The 22,533-nt window shown below is 45.0% G+C and overlaps 1 protein-coding gene across 12 annotated transcripts in view; it reads left to right on the forward strand.

Moving 5' to 3' along the window:
* SEPT10 (septin 10) overlaps positions 1–5,004 on the forward strand; it is a 69,950-nt gene extending 64,946 nt beyond the window's left edge. For 8 of the 12 annotated variants that reach the window (XM_025353634.1, XM_025353631.1, XM_025353636.1 and 5 more), the window contains 2 exons: positions 1,552–1,739; positions 3,477–4,827. In XM_025353634.1, the coding sequence (XP_025209419.1) occupies positions 1,552–1,739; positions 3,477–3,492 (204 nt within the window). In that variant the 3' untranslated portion in view covers positions 3,493–4,827. Of the gene's footprint in view, positions 1–1,551 lie in introns of all 12 variants that reach the window. The other 4 variants (XM_025353635.1, XM_025353642.1, XM_025353641.1 and 1 more) reach the window with 2 other exon arrangements.
* The last annotated feature ends 17,529 nt before the right edge of the window (positions 5,005–22,533 follow it).

Genomic DNA, 22,533 nt, shown 5'->3' on the forward strand with positions numbered 1-22,533 from the left:
ATCATGGTAAAAAACATTAGATAGAATTTTTCTTTTGGTATATCCCAGTTGTTTTAAAGCTTCCTTTTTATTTGTAAGTTTCCAGAGTTTTATACCCTTCATAGCTTTGAGAAATATAGGGCATTCCTTAAATTGTGGAAAAATATAAAGTAAAAGACAGACCTGCCCCTAAGTTGACATCCAAGGTGACATTGCTCCCTTTATATGGTTTATCAAGTGATTTTCAGCCCCAAGGAGATGCAAAACTACTGAATTTTATTCTTTAAATAATTTTTTCTTCTGCTTTTTTCACTTAAGAGAAATCTCTTGTGGTAATGTTATAAACTTTTGTGAAACTCATTTAACAGTTGTTTAGGGGAAGAATAACCCCTATAGGTTCTTAATTGGAATGACCCCTTATTCTCAGATTAACAAAAGAAAAGCAAGTTTATTAGCATGTGTATTTCACATATACATGGGTGATACAGTCAATGAGTAGTTCTCAAAGAAGTGACTGCATTCTACCTTCTATAGCATCTTCAACAAAGAACAGTTAATTTTTACAAAAATGACAAGACAAAGGAAAAGGACTTGGAGTCTCTAGGGGCAGCAATTTGGAGGAAGGCACATAGCTGGCGGATGAAGGCTAGCCAGTAAAGCTAGTTAATGTAGAGCTGTCTGGTACCAGTCTCTAGGCCCAAAAGGGTCTGAAGTTGTCTTTGCTGGTTAACCTTTGTTCTCCCTGGTTGGGGAAGGGAGCTGGATACCTTTTGTCTTTGTACATCTATATCCTCCCTTTAGGCACCTAAAGGGAGGTCAGAGAGCTTTCCTGTATCTGCTGCTTCTTAGTTGCCCTCAGCTCAACAGTCCTGCACATTCTGCTCTCCTGCGGCTGCATCAGATGTGTTTAGCATTTATTCTTTGACTTTATCTTTATTGGATAGTGTAAATTCTAACATGATGAATATTTTTATATGTAAAACTTTCTCTGAGTTTAGGATTTTTTAAAGCCTAGATCTCAAGACATTGAAAGACTGGAAAAATAGAATACAGTTTTGACATTCTTGACATAGTTGACAGTTGACACTTGCTTTCCAGTGATGTTTACCAGTACAGTTTTCAATAACTGTTTACTGCACATATTTTACTTGGAAAATAGTGTTGTTGTTTTTTTCCTTTCTGGTGATTTCTTTCTATACTTTGCATCTCTTATTTTTATTGAGCATGGACTTAAGAGACTTTAAGAAGTTTTGTGGGGAAAATATACACTGAGAAAATAAAAACTCTAGGAAAAGGTCACAGTGTTTTAAAAACAGTTTTGTTCATAAAGCTGTGATTTTTATTATATTTAAAGCATTTTTTGCATGGGAACTCATTTAAAATTAAAGTTACCAAGGGAATTCCATATGTAAACTTTTCCTTGAACTGTGAACTTCTGAGACTTCAGGAAGATTTTGACTGTGTAGGTTATTCTGTGTTGTGCTATGGGGTCCGCCTTTGTGTTGCTGAGCTGGAGAGCGTGCCTCTGCTGCCGTGCTGTGTCAGTAGTGGGGATTGCACTTTTGTTTCCAGCTACAGGCCAAATTTGAGCACCTTAAGAGACTTCACCAAGAAGAGAGAATGAAACTTGAAGAAAAGAGAAGACTTTTGGAAGAAGAAATAATTGCTTTCTCTAAAAAGAAAGCTACCTCCGAGATATTTCACGGCCAGTCCTTTCTGGCAACAGGCAGCAACCTGAGGAAGGACAAGGACCGTAAGAAGTAAGAGACCCAGCCACCCTCCTTGGCAGCCCTGCCCGCACTTGTCACATTGCCCTGTCGGATCTTCCTTGCGCTTCTTACTTCTGCTTCCTTATGCTTTGTCTGCCTCCTCCAACTAAATGTCAGCTCTTGGAGAGGAGAGACCTTGTCCCTCTTGTCCACTGCGGTTTCCCCAGCATCCAGAACAGCACCTGGCACATGTTATGTGTTCAGTATTTGCCAAAATGAATGAATGAACAAAATAAAAATACATCACAGTGTAGAAAGGATCAGTTAGCTGGGGGAAAAATGGCTGCTCTTATTTCATAGCCCAGTCGTGACCCTAGTACACAGCTAATGGCTGCTGACCTACCATGAGTTATTTTGAATTTCATGTCTAAATGAAGCTGTGCCCTTTGTTGGGGAATTATAGACATAGATAGTATTTTATTAAACTAATTCTTAGGTTCATTTTTTTAGAACAAATTCTACTGATACTGATTTTGTGAGAATTTTTATTTTAATAAGGGAACCAAGCTGTGGATTCGAACTCCTGTGCGTTGATGTCAGAACTTGTGAAAACAGTGGTGGACGTAAAGAGGCAGAGAAAGGTAGAGAGGGCCACAGTGTAAGGGGGCGGCCATGAGTAGCATGTGGATGATAATCACAAGGCGTGTAGGTTTGGGGTATGTGTTAAAATCAGTTACCCAAGTTTTAGAAAATAAGTTTATTTTTCCTTTTTGATAATTTCCTTCTGTACTTTGTGTCCCTTGTTTTATTTCTCCCACTAAAGATGTCCCTGTTGGTTTAACTATTTGGCTGTTGAGGAAATTCATCATGCCTTGTTCTGTTCAGAATGCTCATTTGGTGGACTCTGCCTCAGTTTACTCTAGCTGCCTCTGTGCTAGCAGCATTGCATGCTCCCATGTTCCCCACAGAGCAACACATCTGGTTTAATGCTCTCACTGCATCTATGTCAGACCCATTTTCAGAATATTGCAACTCAACTTTAAAATAATAAAACATAACCTTGGCCCATTGGTGGCTTTCAATTTTTTAAACATGGAGAAGTAAACCACAGGACTTTGGCAGGTTTTATTGGCTTATATATTTTACAGGGTTTTGTTTTGTTTTGTTTTTTGTTTTTTTTGGAAAAGAAGAAGGAATTCGCATGTATGATCTTTTAATGTAAGCTCTGCAAGGGCATGGATCATTATCTTGTTCATTGATATAGCCATCCCCAGAGCCTAGAGCAGTTGTCTGGTACATAGTAGGCATGCAATTACTTTTTAAAGAATAAGTAGTATAAAAGCTGTATTTTATTCAAGCATTGAATTTCAAAAGATAAACTATAAATTTATTACTGCTTTTCAACCTGCTTTGAATTTTAAAGCTTATGGCTCTTTTATTAATACTTTTTTTCCTTTCATCTTAACCCAGTGTTACTAAAATTAGATTTCACATTTTTTCACCCATATGAAAGATAATTTACATTTACCTTGTAAAAATTATTTCCCTGCTCCACTTGAGAACCCTACTGTTGTTTGCAAAATCAGGGCCAAACCCGTATTTTTTGAGAGCTCTCTAGAAGAATTTATCTTCAAGAAAATATGGTTTGGTGTTTTTGGTTTTTTCTTTGCTTTTTCAAAGTCCCATAGCCAGATATCCTATAATATACTAGGTGCATATTTGCTAATTTTTACTTCTTGAATGTTTTCTTTCAAAGTGTACCAATCAAAAGGTTCTTTTTCTTTCCAGCTCCAATTTTTTGTAAAACAGAAGTTCCAGAGCACAGAAGGTCATCATCACAAGCAAACTTTATTAAAAAAAAACTAGAAGTGTGCTTTGATTTTGCTGTTTTTATTTGTTTTATCACTTCTATATTTGGTGAACGGCCACAGTTACTGATATTTATGGAAAAGTACTTTCAAGTACAAGGTCAATACATAAGCCAGAGTGAATGATTCTACAAGTTGAGCATCTCTAATTCAAAAATCTGAAATCCAGAAGCTTCAAAATCTGAATCTTTCTGAGCACTGACTTGACCCCACAAGTGGAAAATTCCCCACCTGACACCTTTGCTTTCTGATGGTTCAGTTTAAACGGATTTTGTTTCTTGCACAAAATTATTTAAAATGTTATATAAATTACTTTCAGGCTATATGTATAAGGTGGATGTGAAACCTGAATTATGTAATTAGTCAGGTCCCATTGTATATATGCAGATATTCCAGAATCTGAAATCCAAAACACTTCTGGTCCCTAGCATTTTGGATAAGGGATACTCAGCTTGTACCTACATATTCATATATATTCACTGTTGTTAGAAATTTTTAAGTTGCTGTTTTGTGATGAATCTAAATCTTTTGTCTTGCTACCAAGCTATTGTCACTGCAGTGCATTATACCAAAGAGCAAAGTGTCAGTGCCATTGAAAATACAGAACCCATTAATATCGTGACTATATGATTGCATTTATATTCCAAGGTGAACCTTTTTTATACTAAAAATTTTGGGGAATATGTTTTGGGATGTATTATAGAGCTGAAACTCTAACCTCTTAATAGTTTTATAGAACTTAAAAATTTTTGATACAGTTACCCAATTGGTGATACGATCTGAAGCTTTTATGTCAAATTATTTAATATGACTTCATGCTTTATTATGCCTTATTATGGCTGATGTATTACTGTGGTGGAACAAAATATCTTTAAAAGTTAAAACATCCAAATATATAAACTCTTTTTTCCTAATGATAAAGTACCTTTGAGTATGAGTGTATCACAGCTTTTATTAGGAAAACTTTTCATTACATACTTGTTTAAACTCTGTCTTCCAGGGGAAAAATAATAAGGTTGAATCATTTTATTAAAAATACATTTTGAGAAAATAACTAGGAACATCTGAATATTAAAGATATGAAAATGCACATAATTCATATTTCAGGTGGTATTTGCATTCAGTGCCTTACTAGTATTCTCAGAACATTTTAATGATTTCTAACATTTCTTAACAGTCATAGATATATAAATTTTCATTTTTTGTACTTGAGTATTCTAAATAAAACTGACATTTACTCTTGACAAATAAAACATATATATTTACTAAAATGTGTTTAATTTTCCTTTTTGAAAACTGTCATTTTCAAAACATTCATTTAATTACTCATTTGAATTATTTTGGAGATGAGGTATTTTATGAGTATTTTCAGACAATAAAACTTATTAGTCTGTGTCAGATTCTGAGCAATCATAAAGTCATCCAAGTTGTAAATAAAACTTTGCATAACACAATTTATCTGGACACTTTAAATTTTATTTTTGCGTTTGAAATTCACAGATATCTCTCAGTCTTAAAAAATTCAGTAAATTGTATGTGTCACAGAACAAGCTCAGAAGTTTCTTCGCAAGATCAGTGACACCTGGGTTCTGGTAGGCAGGGAGTCCTGGAGGGTAGGTGACCTGAAGTACAGAGCCAGGCCAGCGCGCCACAGTACTTAGTGCCAGCTGAGCAGACTGTTCACAGAGGGACTCAATGACTCTGCGGGAGTGTTTGTTACATACGTGGCTATATCTGACCACACTGTTTATAAAGCAGCTCTCCTTAACTCTGAAGAAGGTACGTCGAAATGTGAGATGGGTTGTTGGAATGGTAAACAGTTATTCAAGTTTCTAGTTGAAAAGAACGTAATAAACCTGCCTAAGACTCTCTGGACTTAACAGCAGGGCGGTCGTTTTGTACTGCTGATGACTGCTGTGAGAAAGCCTCACTCCTGCTTCAACCACAATGTGAATTTTAAATTTATTTCATATATTTGGGTCTCGTGTAAGATTTTAGTTTAAAAGAGTTCAACAACAAAGAAACAAATTTTTAACAATGACTTCTTATTACAAAGCTAATTTATTATCAGGCACATGATTAGAAAATGAATTATCCACTGATGCTTAAATTAATCTCCTGGGAATAAAATAAAGCTACTCATGTTTTGTTAAAAATTTTTCCCATTAAGCTTATGAAACAGCCATTAATCCTGGTACATACTCCCTCCAACTTTTAAAGCTGTTTCACATAGACTAGGATTTGAACTTCAAAGCAACACAAGGAAAAAGCATTACAGGGGTTATTATCACTATATTGTGGATAACCTCAGTGTAGGCCCTATGTTCCTATTGGGCCAGGAAATGGGGGGACACACATGATTCAGGCCATCCATGCATCACGGAGCAGCTGGAGCAGGCTGGACAACCAAGTGGGTTTGGAGCAGGGCACTCTCAAAAGGGTGTCTGCCTCTCCTCACAGATCACAAGGAGCCGTCCAAGGAAGTGACTGGTCCTGAAGGACTGGAGCAGTTTGTCCAGAGTATGAAAGAATCAGAGTACCAGCGAGGAGCGGGACTCTGGTAAGGGCCAGGTTTCAGAAGCAGGTAAGGAATGGGTCAGGAAAGAGTTTATAAATCCTGTCCAGCAGGCAGTGGGAGCCATTGAAAGGCTTGGCCTCACAAGGTTAGTTGTTCTCCAGGGTTTATGGGAAGGAGATATTGGCAGGCAGGGGCAGCTGGGCCAGGGGCAGGCCAACCCTTTAGGGAGATACAATAGACTCACGTAAGGTATGTTTAAACAATACTGATGTAGAAAGGAATGTATAGTCATGAAAATGGTAGCTGTATGGATAAATCCAAATGAATAGCCTGTATAAAACAATTACAACGTCTTATGGACTTGAAAATACATAGTGAATTAAAATATGAGAAAATAGTGGCAAGAAAGTTAGGAATGGGGTAAATCGAGGGATCTCAGGTTCTTGCATTAACTGGGAAGTGGTTAAGAGTCCCAGTCACACAGGTAAATCAGAATTGCTTCTCGCCATCTCTAAGGTAACCATGAAACATGGTGATGTGTGTAACTTCCAGGCTAATAGGAGGAAAACGGGTTTTAAAATGCTAATACAGGAAAAAATAAAAAACTACAGGAAATAGCACAGGTGTGACAACCAGAACACATGTAGTAATATGGTAGATTTAGACCCAAATGTATCAGTAAGTACTTGGATTACATGCTCAATTTTTTAAAATAAGTTTCCTAAAAAAGCAGCTATATGTAGTTTACAAGAGAACGTCTAGAACTTTGTCTTTATAGACAACAGAAAGGTTAAAAGAAGATGGGAAAAGGTACATCATGCAAATTTTAACCAAAAGCTAATGTGTAGCTTTTTTTTTTTTTCTTGACAGGGTCTTGCTCTGTTGCTCAACCTGTTGTGCAGTGGCACAGTCATAGCTCACTGCAGCCTCAAACTCCTGGTCTCCAACAGTCCTCCTGCCTTAGGCACATCACCATGCTTGACTAATTTTTTTTTTTTTTTTCCTTTTTTGGTAGAGACAGAGTCTCACCCAGGCTGGTCTCAAACTCCTGGCCTCAAGTGATCCTCCCACCTCAGCCTCCCAAAGTGTTAGAAATACGGGCATGAGCCATGTGCCTGGCCATATTTTCAATATATTAAGATAACTTTAAGGCCAAAAGCATTGCCAGAGATGAGAGAAAACTTGTAAAATAAATAGCAGTTCTCAGCTATACATCCCTATGTACAAAATAATAGCTTCAGCATATTTAGAGCAAAGATTGATGGGAATATAGGAAAATACAGATCCCCACTTAATGAGCGATTTAAACATGCCGCTTGTGAATGATAGGACAAGCAGACTGAAAATTAGTGCAGATATGGGAGACTTGAAGAAACTATGCAACAGCCTTGGCCTTGTGAGCGCAGATAAAACAGTGCACCCGGGGAATGCTTCAGGCACACGTGGAACATAGAGTTGACTATGTTTTACTGTAAAGTAAGCCTCAATACCTTTATATTCTTGATCATAATACAGTTAAGGTAGAAATCAATAATAAAAAGTGAAAAAATGTCTCTAAGGGAACTTGTTTTGCTCAGCACCATACAACCCAGCAATCCCAGTCCTAGATGTGTACTCAAGAGGAATGAAGATACCTGTCCCACCAGGACCTGTCTAAAAGTTTGTGGCAGCCTTCATAATCTGCCAAAACCCAAAACAGCCCAAGTGTCCATCAACTGGTGAACACACAAACAAGTTGTGGTTCATCCATACAATGAAAAGGAACAAGCTACTGGTGTGTGGAAAACCACAGATGAATCCCAATCATATTACGCTCTCAAGCCAGACGCAGAAGGCTACACATACAGCATGACTTCATTTATGTGACATTTTTTCCAAAGCACAACTACAGGGACAAAACTGGTTGTGCTGGGCGCGGTGGCAAGGTGGGCGATCACCTGAGGTCGGGTATTCAAGACCAGCCTGGCCAGCGTGATGAAACCCCGTCTCTAGTAAAAATACAAAAATTAGCCCGGCATGGTGGCATGTGCTTGTAGTCTTAGCTACCTGGGAGGCTGAGGCGGAAGAATTGCTTGAACCTGGGAGACCAAGGTTGCAGTTAGCCAAGATTGTGCCACTGCACCCCAGCATGGGTGACAGTGAGAATCCGCCTCAAAAAACAAAAAGCTGTGGTTGCCAGTCTTCACAGGTTGATTTCAAAGTGCACATGAAACCTTTTAGGGTGGTAGAACGTTCCATCCCATGTGTTTATTGTGGTGGTCACATGACCACATATATTTGTAAAGACTCAGAACTGTGCACTCATCTTTTTTTTTTTTTTTTTTTTTTTTGGACAGAGACCTGCTCTGTCGCCCAGGCTGGAGTGCAGTAGCATCATCTCGGTTCACTGCAACCTCCACCTCCTGGATTCAAGCGATTCCCCTGCCTCAGCCTCCTGAATAGTTGGGGCTACAGGTGCATGCCACCACACCCAGCTGATTTTTGTATTTTTAGTAGAGACGGGGTTTCACCATATTGGACAGGCTGGTCTTGAACTCCTGACCTCGTGATCCGCCTGCCTCGGCCTCCCAAAGTTTTGGGACTACAGGCGTGAGCCACCGCGCCCAGCCAAAATATTGTTTATGCTATGTAAATACCTCAGCAAACCTGTTTTTTTCTTCAAAAGTAAAAAAATGGAGTAAAAAAGAGGATATCACTGCAAATGTGGTAGACATTAAAACCTTGTCAATACATTTGAAAATATAGAGGAAATGACAAATTTGTGTAGAAAATTAATGTGTTAATGTAAGAATTAATAGAAAATCTCACAACAAAGATAATGCAGGCCAGCTGTGGTGGCTCATGCCTGTAATCCCAGCACTTTGGGAGGCTGAGAGGGGTGGTTCACTTCACGCCAGGAATTCGAGACCAGCCTGGCCAACATGGCAAAACCCCATCTCTACTAAAAATATAAAAAATTAACCGGGTGTAATGGTGCATGCCTGTAATCTCAGCTACTCAGAGGCTGAGGTACGAGAATTGCTTGAACCTGGGAGGCAGAGGCCACTGTGGTGAGCCGAGATCGTGCCACTGCACTCCAGCCTGGATAACAGAGTGAGACTCTGTCTGAAAAATAAAAGACAAGGTATAATTAAAGTTTCCATGAAGGTCAGGCTGAGATAACTTTAATTACAAATCATTTGAGACATTTAAAGACAGCCCGTCTTTCACAAACTCTCCCTGTGGTCGGCAAATAATGACCCCGAGAAACATCCACAGCCTTATTCTTGGACCTGTGAATATGTTCCCCTTCCTGGCAAACAGAACTTCACAGATGTGGTTAAGGCTGCAGACCTTGAGATAGAAAAATGATCCTGGACTGTCTAGGTGTGGTTGGGTCCTTGAAAGCTCAGAACCTTTTCTGGTTGTGAGCTGGAGGGAGATGTGACAGCTGAAGCCAGGTCAGAGAGTTACAATGCTGCTGGCTTTGAGGGTGGAGGAAGGGCTCCTTCCACAAGCCAAGTAGTGGAGGTTGCCTCTGGAGCTGGGAGGACCAAAGAAAAGGATGCTCCCAGAGCCTCCAGAAAGAGCACAGCCCTGCTGACAACTGGAGCCCAGTGAGGCGTGAGTCAGATTTCTAAATTCCAAAACCGTAAGATAAATATGTGTGTGTGTGTTTTGAGACAGGATCTTGCTCTGTTGCCTGAGCTAGAGTGCAATGGCACAATCATGGCTCACTGCAACCTCTGCCTCCTGGGCTCAAGCAGTCCTCTCACCTCAGCTTCACAAGTAGCTGGAGTCCCAGGTGGAAACCCACACCTAACTGGCTAATTTTTACATATTTTGTAGAGACAGGGTTTCGCCATGTTGCCCAGGCTTGTCTTGAACTCCTGAGTTCAAGCGATCCGCCCGCCCTGGCCTCCCAAAGTGCTGAGATTACAGTTGTGAGCCACCACGCCTGGCTGTTCCTAAACATTTGTATTACTTTAAGCCACCAAGTTTATGGTAATTTGTTATGGCAGCAATAGAAAACTAATGCATCCCCAAGAACACGTTAAAAAAAATTCCCAAACTCATAAGGCCAGTATGACTTTTCATTTCAAAGCCTGGTAAGGACATTTGAGAAAGGATATTTATAGTCTGGTCTCACTCATCAGAAATGCAAAAATCCTAAACAAAATGCTAACGAACGGAACCCAAGAATATATAAAAAAGACAGTACCTCATGTCCATGTTGGTTTATTCCAGAAATGCTAGGTGGTTTTAATTAACATTAGGAAATTAATGTAATTCATAGTACGAACTAATGGGGAAAATAATCGTCATCCCCATAGATACAGAAAATATTAATAAAAACTAGCTTTTTTTTTTTTTTTTTTTTTGGGGGGGAAAGTGTCGCTCTGTCACCCAGTGTGGAGTACAGTGGCACGATCTCAGTTCACTACAACCTCCTCCTCCCGGGTTCAAGCGATTCTCCTGCCTCAGTCTCCCGAGTAGCTGGGATTACAGGCATACACCACCAGGCCCGGCTGATTTTTTTTTGTATTTTTAGTAGAGACGGGGTTTCATCATGTTGGTCAGACTGGCCTCGAACTCCTGACCTCAAATGATCCGCCCGCCTCGGCCTCCCAAAGTGCTGGGATTACAGGCGTGAGCCACCTCGCCCGGCCAAAAAACTAGCATATTTTTAAGACTTAAAAAATTGGCAAGAAAAATCTCTTAGAACACTGGCTAGAAGGAGACTTTCTGATTTTGATAAAGGATATCTACCCCCAAACACAGTAGCAAGCACCATACTTAATGCTGAAATATTGAAAACCTTCTTTGGGAACAAGGTAAGAATGGCCAGAGTTATGCCCTTACATTCAGCATTTTACTAGAAGTTGTAGCCAGTGCAGGTGTATTAGTCCATTTTCACACTGCTGATAAAGACATACCCGAGACTGGGCAATTTACAAAAGAAAGAGCTTTAATTGGGCTTATAGTTCCATGTGGCTGGGGAAACCTCACACATGGTGGAAGGCAAGGAAGAGCAAGTCATGTCTTACATGGATGGCAGCAGGCAGAGAGAGCTTGTGCAGGGGAACTCCTCTTTTTAAAACCATCAGATCTCATGAAACTTATTTACTATCATGAGAACAGCACAGGAAAGACTTGGCCTCGTGATTCAATTACCTCCCACTGGTTCCTCCAACAATATATAGGAATTCAAGATGAGCTTCCAATGGGGACACAGCCAAACCATATCATTCCACCCCTGGCCCCAAATCTCACATCCTCACATTTCAAAACCAATCATGCCTTCCCAACAGCCCCGAAGTCTTAACTCATTTTAGCGTCAACTCAGAAGTCCACAGTCCAAAGTCTCATCTGAGACAAGGCAAGTCTCTTCCACCTATGAGCCTATCAAATCAAAAGCAGGTTACTTACTTCCTAGATATAGTGAGGGTACAGGCATTGGGTAAATAAGCCATTCCAAATGGGAGAAATTGGCCAAAACAAAGGGGCTACAGACCCCCATGCAAGTCTAAAATCCAGTAGGGCAGTCAAATCTTAAAGCTCCAAAATGATGTCCTTTGACTTCACGTCTCACATCCAGGTCATGCGATGCAAGAGGTGGGTTCCCATGGTCTTGGGTAGTTCCACCTCTGTGGTTTTGCAGGGTACATCCTCCCTCCTGGATGCTTTCATGGGCTGGCATTGAGTGTCTGCAGCTTTTCCAGGCACATGGTGCAAGTTGTCAGTGGATCTACCATTCTGGAGTCTGAAGGATGGTGGCCGGCCGTCTTCTCACAGCTCCACTAGGCAGTGCCCCAGTAGGGATTCTGTGTGGGGCTCCGACCCCAAATTTCTCTTCCACATTGCCCTAGTAGAGCTTCTCTATGAGAGATACCCCCTACTGCCCCACCTGCAGCAAACTTCCACCTGGACATCCAGGCACTTCCATACATTTTCTGAAATCTAGGCAGACGTTCCCAAACCTCAATTCTTGAGACTTCTGTGCACTTGCAGGTTCAACACCACGTGGAAGCTGCCAGGTTTAAAAGCCCCAAATTCTGTTCTACTCCCAGTGCAAAGACTCTCTTCTCTCTAAATTGTGTCCTTGACTCTTGGCTCCGTCGCACCCACTGCCTTCTGCCTTGATAGCTGCACTGACATTTACTTGTGTGTACTCAGGCTCCTGCTGCCACATGCCTATGCTAATTGTGGTTCAAGGTCAAGGTCTACTTTCAAGGTCCACTCTCTCTTGGGCTCATGCAAATGCCCTTGTGCCTTTGCTGAGGCCCAAGCAGCATCACATAAGGCCCAAACTTTTCTTACATTCCTGGCTGTGCAGAAACCCACCTGTGGACACAGCCCCTACAAGTAGCATCACCCACAAAGTTAAAGCAGCTCGTGCCCTGAACCCTAAGTTTACTAGCCCAAGTCTAGAAGTTGGAAGCCAACTACACAACTCAAAACAGCCCACTTGGCCTAGTACATTCACAGGACACCAAGCTACAGCCCTATCCATGTCAAATGTGTGAAGCCAGAAGTCTGAGGAATGTGCATTCCATGGGAGGCATAGTGACTGGGAGGGAGTTGGGAGGGCTCTGGGGACTGGTGCATTTTTAGGTCTTGGTGTTGGTGACGGTTCTGTGAAGATTCATCAAGCTGGCCATGTACATGTGCACTTTTCTGCCATGTTATACTTCAACAAAATGTTTAGAAATAAGGGAGGGATAAAGGGAGAAGAAAATGCCTGCATACTGAGGTCCACACACGGGGTAGTTCCCTTGGGTCTGCATCGTCCATTCTCTGCGTTCTCTCTCCATGCTTCTGACCAGTGCTCTAAGTGGTAGAATTTTCCAGGGGCCTAATAGCCTCCATCTTCCTCGTCTGGGTTCTGAAAGCAATTAAACAGTGCACCTGGAGGTGAAGTGTCAGCTCAATCACTGATAGAGGCTGAGCAAGTTGAGAGCCAGATGGGCTTGCTGAGTGAGTCCACAGTCCTGCAGACACCCGGCACTCACAAGCAGTGCCGGAGGGGAGGGGGCCTTCTCAGGGTTATGTCCACCACCACTCTCCCAAATTACCCAGCTCGAGTCAGGTGAGAAACAAACCATGATGTGATAGCAATACTTAAAACAAAACTTTCATTCCCAGACTTTTTTTTTGAGATGATGTCTCATTCTTGCCTAGGCTAGAGTGCAGTGGCACAATCTTGGCTCACTATAACCTCCACCTCCCAGGTTCAAGCGATTCTCCTGCCTCAGCCTCCTGAATAGCTGGGATTAAAGGCCCGTGCCACCACGCCCAGTTCATTTTTGTGTTTTCAGTAGAGACGGGGTTTCTGTATGTTGGCCAGGCTGGTCTCGAACTCTTAACCTCAAGGGATCCACTCACCTCGGCTTCCCAAAATGCTGGGATTACAGGCATGAGCCACTGTGTCCAGCTGTTCCTAAACATTTCAATAGCATTGGCTGAAATATAAACATTGCTTATTCTGGTATCTTCCCAGCTCTTAGTTGCTTATAAAGAGTTTTGTCATTTTCAGATTGCTCTAATGCCTGTGATCCTACTAGAACCTCAGGATGCAGGTGGATGGGTTAGGGAACTGAGGCCGAGCACCCTAAGGACTTGAGATGGCAGTGGCAGAGCTGGATGGGAATTGCACCTCACCTGTCTCCACACCAGGCTGACAAAACCAGGCATTTCTAGGTCTTTCTGAGGAAACAGGGAAGGTGTTTATCCACATAGCTTGACTCTGACAGTCGTATATACTAGCAGAGGCTCGTCCACAGAAATGAGGTCTCCAAGCAGAAGTGAGCTGAGGGGAATGCCTTTTGGACATCTGGAAGCAGCTAGTACTGTCCCTGAGGCTGGGCGACAGAAGGAGAGGGCATGGGGCCGCTCACCTGCTTCTGGCACTGTGCAGCGCTGCCCTGGGCTCCTCCTGACCCGGCCTCACTGACTCTGCCCATTCCCAGTTTCTCCTCCAGGCAGTGTGAGTTTCAGTGCTAGGGGCCACTCCGCATGGCGGGAGACAGTAGCTTTACAAAGACAGGCTTAAAGAGTGAAAAATCTTCAAGACAAATACATTTGAACTGTGGGAGTTCAGGAATATCAGGAGCTGGAGAAATCTTGAAAGCACCCCACGGGGACCTTTTCAATTATCCCACTCGATCATAGTAAAGGCTGCTTTTCTAACTGTTAGAAATTACACTTGACATGGGTAAGTGGGTTCACAGGCTGTCACTCTCATCCTTAGCTGTTTGTATTCGCTAAGAGCTAATTTTTTCTTTTAAAGCTTTTAAGTTTATTCTGTTAAAAGTTGGCATGACATTGAGTGGATAATATTGTTAGAATATTATGGGAATAGCACCCATGATACTGAACCTTTCCCCATCTGCAGCCTCCTCCTCGGGCCCGTGGTTCTGTCAATATGGCCCGGGGCATTCCGCACCAACGTTTCTGCCAGAAGATAGATGTTCTTTTGTTCTTGACTAGCAGAGAGAAATGAAACGTAGCCATGTTTTCTAACAGAAACAAAATGTGTCTGGTACTTCTTTTAAAGATACATAGAAGAGCACGCTAACAAAAAAGATAAGCAGATGTCCTGCTGTTCCTCATGGGGTCCCCAGGTCAGCAGTGAGGGCAGTCTGCCCCTCTGTCCGGCAGCAGGGCAAGTGCCCTCCAAGGTCTGTGTTGGCAGTAGCTCATGTGTGGGCATACATTGGTATAAGGATTTTTCAAATGCTTGCTACCCTCCCTCCCTACTTCCTCCTTCCCTTCCTCTCTTCCTCCCTTCCTCCCTTCCTTTCTTTCTGTTTCAGAGCTCCTTTGTGCTATCCTGGCCTCACTCTCAGGTCAGCTCTCTGTCCTGAGGCCTTTGCTCATCACCTGACGTGTCTATTTGTGTCTGTGAGGGTGGTCTCTAGAGTGTGAGCCCCAGGACGGCAGGACCTCCTCTGCCTTGTTCGCTGCTGTATCGCAGGGCCAAGCACGCACCTGGTCAGTGAGTGTTTATTGAATGAATTAACAGAACGAAACAGAAGGAAGCAGGAGATTTTAGGCAGTTGGGGCCAAAGGTGTTGAGAGCGCCTGTGTGAGGTGTCCACTGCCCACAGGGTAGAGGGGGCGTCACGGGGCGGAATGACAACAATTCTGCATCATATATTTAAGTCTAAACTTCCTTACAAGATCCGTCAGGAGCTTATTAGAGCATCGTGGGCTCTCCCCAGGGCTTGGTAAGAGCTCCTTTGTGCTATCCTGGTCTCCTCCCAGGTCGGCTCTCTCTCCCAAGGCCTTTGGGTGTCATCTGATGTGTCCCATCATGCACAGCAGCTTTAGATTATAGACACATTGAGTTCACCTGAGAGAAATAAGGAGCAAGCCCACACCAGGATCAGGGCCCTTCTGTCACAGTGGCTTTCAGGCTGTGCTCCCCATGAGGCCTTAGGGAAGTCACAGATGGGGGCACCCACGCACTGGGCTTCTAGGCCCCCACTGCTGTTTCAAGAAGAATAACTCCACTCTTATCTGGTTTATAAACCTTACCTGGCTTCTAGATATGATTTAATTTGAACAAAAAGTTCTAGGGTTTTGGAAATATAAAGCCTAAAACGCAGCTCTTTTGCAATTTACTTGGTTGATGCAATGTGAATGTTTTTACTGATGGGTAATTCCCAAGTCTGGTAGTGACCAAATCTGTAATTGAAGAGAGCCCTTCCTCCCTTGCAGGGGATGCTTCTGCCCACACCTCCTGGGAGGGCCCAGAAGCAATTCTAGCCCCTGAGTCCCAAGAGCGTGCTACGTCCTCCCAAGCCTTCTCCAGGATTCATGGCTCTGTGTCCTTTGGTGGCTCCCACATGCTCCCAAGATGTGCCAGCCACCTCATCTGGACTCTCTCTGGGCTGGTGCTGTGGGGTCCCGTGTGTCCATCCATGTAGGCAACTGTGTATTCATTTTTGTCACAGCCACGCCATACTTCTGGAAGAACCTGTCACCTTGAAAATGATCTTTGGCCAAGTGCAATCGATTTCTGGTTTCTATACATGAGGTTTTACAGTTACTTGGCTTGAGCCAGAGCTCACTGATGTTGGTGCACTAATCCCTCCCCTTGAGGTGACCATGACCTCAATTCTGCCACCTGTTGTATCTACCTGTTCTGCTCAGCTTTGGGTAATCAGTAGATGCGATATTTATGCATTGATGTCTTTATCTAAATTATAGAAATATTTGACATGACAGAGCCCTATGGTATGCCACTGGAGACTTCCCTCCAGGCTGGCAATGATTTAACTTGGCCCCATAGAAGATTCTGAAGTCTTTGATTAAAACCTAAGGTCCTTTGATGAGTTATTGAAAAAATATAATCAATCATGATTCCAATGAGCAGCCAAAAAGTCATGCCCAGACTGATTTACATTGATTAGGGCCATGATGCATATCCAAGAGACAGATGAAAGGGCTGAGTTCAGGGTAGAGGATGGATTCACCATGATTTCAGCAACTCAGGAGCCTTGTGGGTCAGCCCCGTCCTTCCCTTTGTAAGTGCGCAGTGCCAGATGGCTGTCATCAGAGAAGAGAGAAGTGGCCAAGGGTGAGACTTTACAGCTGGCACCTCTGCAGTCGCACAGACCACGTCGTGACCCCTGCAAGGGCTGACATCAAATGCAGAGCCGGTCTGTAGAGTGGGATATTTTCACATCAGAAACCAAGTGTCAGAATTGTGCCTTTGAACTTCAAGAAAGAGATGCTCTGATATTCAGGGGCAGGCTCTGAGACCAAAGAGAGGGGCCCTCGTGCTAAATTCTCAAAGATCCTGGGTGAAGGGCTAGCCTGGCTCTGTGCTCTACTCTCCTGCTCTGTCCACACCTCCCTGCTGGATGGGAGACAGGGACCCACAAGGCCTGGGTATGGGCTAGAGAGATGCGGGAAGGACATCAAGCCCAACCTCCTCAGGAGCCTCTGATGCTCTTTCCCTCTTTCCCTCTTCCAGAGTCTCTATTTCATTTCCCAAGAAGCTCCTTGTCTTGAGGGTCAGCTCTCCCTTCCCTGTCCCCCTCTCCGTAGATGTGCAGTGGCCACTCCAGGAGCTGCCCAGGAACTTCCCTGGCCTGACCTTTCCTCTTGAATGTCTGGGGTGGGGCAAGACAAATACTCGGTTTAGTGATCCTCAGTAAATACCAAAGAGAGAGAGAGAGCGGGCTATCAGTGGTCAGCTTTGACTTCCAAAATAATTCCATTGTGAGTGTGTAAGATATTAGATGGTTAGAAAGTGAACTGACTAGGACATGGAGACGCTGGAACCCTTGTACATTCCTGGTTGGAATGTAAAATGGTGCAGCTGCTTTGGAGAAAGTTTGGCATTTCCTCAAAAGTTAAACATAGAGTTCCATATGACCCAGAAATTCCACTCCTAGGTGTATATACTCAAGAGTATTGAAAACATATACCCAGGTGAAAACTTGCACACAAATGTTCATAACAGTATCATTCATAACTGCCAAAAAGTAGACACCACTCAGATGTCCATCAACTGATAAATGAATAAGCAAATACGGCATATCCATACCATGGGTTCAGGTGTAAAAAGGAATGAAGTGATGCAACATGGATGAACCTTGAAAACAGTATGCTAAATGAAAGTGGTGATACACAAAAGGCCACATATTATATGATTCTATTTATATGAAATGTCCAGAATAGGCAAATCCATACAGACAAAAAATAAATTAGTGGTTGTCAAGAGTTTATGGGGAGGAGTAATGGGGAGTAACTTCTACTGGGTATGGGGCTCCTTTTTTTTTTTTTTTTTGAGACGGAGTCTCGCTCTGTCGCCCAGGCTGGAGTGCAGTGGCCGGATCTCAGCTCACTGCAAGCTCCGCCTCCCGGGTTCACGCCATTCTCCTGCCTCAGCCTCCCGAGTAGCTGGGACTACAGGCGTCCGCCACATCGCCCGGCTAGTTTTTTGTTATTTTTTAGTAGAGACGGGGTTTCACCATGTTAGCCAGGATGGTCTCGATCTCCTGACCTCGTGATCCACCCGTCTCGGCCTCCCAAAGTGCTGGGATTACAGGCTTGAGCCACCGCGCCCGGCCTGGTATGGGGCTTCTTTTGGGATGCTGAAAATGATCTAAAATTAAATAGTGGTGATGGTTGCACAACTCTGTGAACACACTAAAAACCAGTGAATTGTACACTTTAAGAGGATGAATTCTATGTTGTGTGAATTTAGTCTCAATAAAGTAGTTATTTTTAAAAAGTCAAAAAAAAAAAAAAAAAAAAAGAAAGTGAACAGCACTTGGAAAGGTACACCAGAGACAGCACATGTCCCCTTGGCTCTCTCAGCTGGTTTCTTCCTATCCCTTAGCCATTTTTATTAGAACCTTGCATATCATTCTGGTATTTCTTATGCAAAGCCAATGCCAAGATAGATATAGACACATGTTTTCTTATTGCACCACTTTCTTACAAAAGAGCGTACACCATTTTATTGTTCTGTACCTTGCTTTCTTCATTTAGTAATCTACACAGTGAACTTGGCAAATCCATCCTCACTTCTGTATTTGTTTGCAGCTGCTTGGACACCATGGAGTGGAAGCGCCACCGCCTGCTCACGTGGCCCCGATCAGTGGACACGTGGCTGTCAGTTGCTTGATGTCACAGCAGTGTTGCCGTGACAGCCTAGCCACATGAACACTCCTTTGTGCACAGGCAATCTGTGACTCAGCTCCCCTCCTGGGGCCATGCTTTCTGGGTTCCCACCACGTTGCCACACCCACGGGTTCTGGCCACTCTGAGGGCGAACGCAGTGTCTGGTGTTGTGTGAACTGCATCTGCTGATGAGTGAGGCTGAGCATCTGTCTTCTGTGCGGAAGAGGGACATTCGTATTTCCTTTTTAAGAACTGTCTGTTCATTAGACTTGTCAGACCCAAAGCAGAAACATCCATCTTAAAAGTCAGGCAACAGCTGTTTATTTTTCTTTTTTTTTTTTTTTAAAGAAAACAGTTGTTATGATTGCTAAGCGGCTTTTGGCCCAAGGGACCTAGCACATGAGACTCATTCTAGAAACAGCAGTGTGGGGAGAACGTGGGATGATTTCAGACAAGTTTCCATGCCTCAAAGGGCAAGAAGGCTCAGCCCAGTGGGGAAGTGAGGGCTAGAGGCAGGGCCCTGGGAAGGGGCTCCACACCCATCATCCCCCTCAGGTTGAGCCCCAGGGTTATGACAGGTGAGGTGACTTCTTATGACCTTCAGGGTCTGTCCCTCCTTCTGAGATTCCCTTCCTGCCCAGCCACCCCTCAACGCCTTCCACAGCTCCCCCTTCCTGGTGACCTGTAGACACGCACAGCTTTCCTTTGCCCTAAGCAAAGCAAAGCAAATGAAACCCAAACACCACTGCTCTCTGCAGCTCTCACCACATGTCCTTGGCACCTCGGGACCTCCTCAGCACCCTATTGCTCTGCTCTCCTGAAACACCTCCCTCTGTGGCCCGGGCTCTGCTACCTGCTTCCCCATGCAGGGGCTGGGCTCCCAGCTTCTCCCCTGCCCCCACCCTCCGGCCTCTCAGGCTCTCCCTCGAGGTCCCATCTGTTCCCGCAGCTTCCATCACCTTTTCAGGACACCACCCGTCACTCCACACCGTAGCCCTTCCTCCTCCTCCGCACTCCTGGCTGGCTGTCCACGTTGGCCTGGCTACCCCCACCTTGTCTACGTTCAAACAAACCCACCCCATCCCTTCAGAGGCCCAGGACCAGACTGGGTACCCCATGTGCCAGGCCCTGCAGGCATCTCCAATCCCTGAGCCCATCCAGGACCCACCACCATCAAGGAAGTGGCGGGACTCACCTGCAGGGTCCCGGCAGCCTATAGCCACCGGGGCCCTGGATGGAGCCGCAGCCGTGGCCTCTGGGCTTGTTTCCTGTGGCTGCTGTGAAAAATCTCCACCAACTCAGTGCCCGTGACACAGGCTTATCCTCTAGTGGAGGAAGTCGGAGGCCCAGAATGGGTCTGAGCGCTGAGGTCAAGGCATGGGCAGGCCACAGCGGTCATCAGCTCAGCCCCTCCTTGGTGGAGTCCTCCTCAGGTCGCATCAGCCTACACTGACCCTTCTGCACCCATGGTCACTTCCAAGGACCCTGTGACCACATCACCCACCCCCATAATCCAGGATGGTGTCTCCATCTCAAGATGGGCTGGTTGGCAACCTTAAACCCCTTCATCATGTGGTGTGACCACAGGGTCTGGGGAGGGAGTAGGACGCTTCGGGGACTGTGGTTCTGTCTGCAAGACGCCTTTGTGCCTATCCCTCCTGTCCCACAGCCCCGCTGCTTTCCCTCCTGTTCTCTGGGCTCTGCCTGTAGCTGCAGCACCACAGCCTCCTGGGCCTGATTCCTTCCCTTTCTTCTCCCACCTCCTCAGAGTTGTCAGAATTACTCTTCTAAGCCGCAGACCCCTCCCATCCCTTCCAGCCGGGTCCTGGGACTGGCCATGGTGGGCATCCTGGTCTTGCGCCATTTGGCTTCAGCCTTCCCAGGAGGGCAGGGCACGGAAGGACTGGGCTCTGATACTTTCCCAGGGGCCATGTTGGCATAGCTTTAAAATGGCAAACCTGTAGACTTGGCGCTCATGTTTATTGTGGGCAATTGGAAGAGCAGACCCCCTTGCTCTGCTGGGCCTTGCCCTGGGCTGGGGTCTGTGGGGTGGTCAGGATGGAGCATGTGCTCAGGGCAGGGCATGGGGGTGGGGGGCACAGGGTATCCCTCCTGTATGCCACTTAGCTGAAACTTTACCTGGTGACATGGGGCATCGAATCTGTCCTGGCTGAAGCCCTGCTGGGCCCAGTCCTCCTCCCAGGATGCTGTGATTCATCTGGGCCTCCAGCTGACCCTGATGACCTCCCTTCAGCTGCTGGGATGCCTCAGCTGCATTCCTGGAAGAGCCCACGCTCAGTCACTCTGGAAACTGCTCATGGGCACAGCCCACAGACCGCCCACCCGTCCTGCCGCCTGGCTGCAGGGGTCTCCACTTGCACATCCTCCTCACCCTCCAGCCCTTGCCTGGCTTCTCCTGCTCTGCCCTGCCTGGCTCCTCGGTCATTATTTCCTTCTTTCCCTGGTGACTCTGACGACGGCTCGAGGGCCTTCAAACGGAATCAGCTGCAAAGCAAACTTGCTAAGACTGGCGACCTGTCGGCCACATCTGTTTATCTTTAACAATCTTTTATTTTGAAATAATTTTAGACCTACAAAACAGTTGCAAAGTTAGTACAGAAATCTCATATGCCTTCCCCACCACTCCCGGTGACATTAACACCTGACTGACGAAACGATCTACCCTAGAAAATTCACATGATTCCATACTATCGACTCACCTATGGGACTCATCCTAATGTTGCTGTGGGTCCAGTGACATCCGTTCTCATGCCCTGGGTCCCACAGGGCCTGTGTTGTGCCTCCTGGGGCTCCTCCAGTACATGGTGGCTCCCCAGTCTCTGGAGTGTAGGACCTGTGGGACACATCGCAGGTGTGGAGAAGTGCCTCCAGCACGTCTGTTTCTTTATCTTACTCAAACTCCTTTCCCACTGCAGGGGAAGGACGCAAACGCCATCCTTGTCCGAACATACCATGTTCTGCCTGTGTCAGCTTCCTAGGCGAGCAACTGGTTTTCCAGAGATGGGCTGCCTGGGGCCCAGGCCTCTCTGCTTAGTCTCCAGGACTAGCACAGCAAAGGCGTGCGGCAGCTGATGGATGAACTTCGGCTGAGCTGGGTTCAAGCACACACGTCGGCTTCATGTGGGTTTGTGCGAGGTGTTGCACATGTAAACATTTGTAGGTATGTGTGTTTGTGCACGTGTGTGTAGGGTCATCTGGTAGCTGTTATAAAAATCCGTTATTTCTATAAGCGAAATTAAGACATTTAATTGTTCAAGCACAATTTGCCAAGTGTCAGCTTTGTGGCAAGCACTATCCTGATTAGACACTACACCAAGTCCGGGTGCAGACACAGCCCCCACCCCGGGAAGGCTCGGGCCTCATGCTGGAGCTGAACACGTGCTGGCTGAGGCAGACACCACGTCTCTGAGAGCACATGTGTAGGCCATCAGAGAGGGCCTTCTAGAGGAAGCAGCCCACCAGAGGGTTGAATAGGAATTCACCAGGCTGAGGTGGTCCCAGGCAAGGGTGGAGAGAGGGTGCATCTGGGGACCCGAGAGCCAGGGAGAATACCAATTGCAGTTGTCATTGGTGAGACCCCGTGCCAGGGTGCGTGGCAGATGCATCCACGCACTTCCTCCCACCCTGTGCCTCTAGAAAGTCGGCTTTCTGATGTCATTTAAAGAGGAGGTGAGCCAGGCATGGTGGCTCACACCTGTAATCCCAGCACTTTGGGAGACCAAGGCAGGTGGATCACCTGAGGTCAGGAGTTCGACACCAGCCTGGCCAACATGGCAAAACCCTGCCTCTACTAAAATCACAAAAATTAGCAAGGCAT

The sequence above is a fragment of the Theropithecus gelada genome, chromosome 13, assembly GCF_003255815.1.
Source record: "Theropithecus gelada isolate Dixy chromosome 13, Tgel_1.0, whole genome shotgun sequence".
NCBI lineage: Eukaryota > Metazoa > Chordata > Mammalia > Primates > Cercopithecidae > Theropithecus > Theropithecus gelada.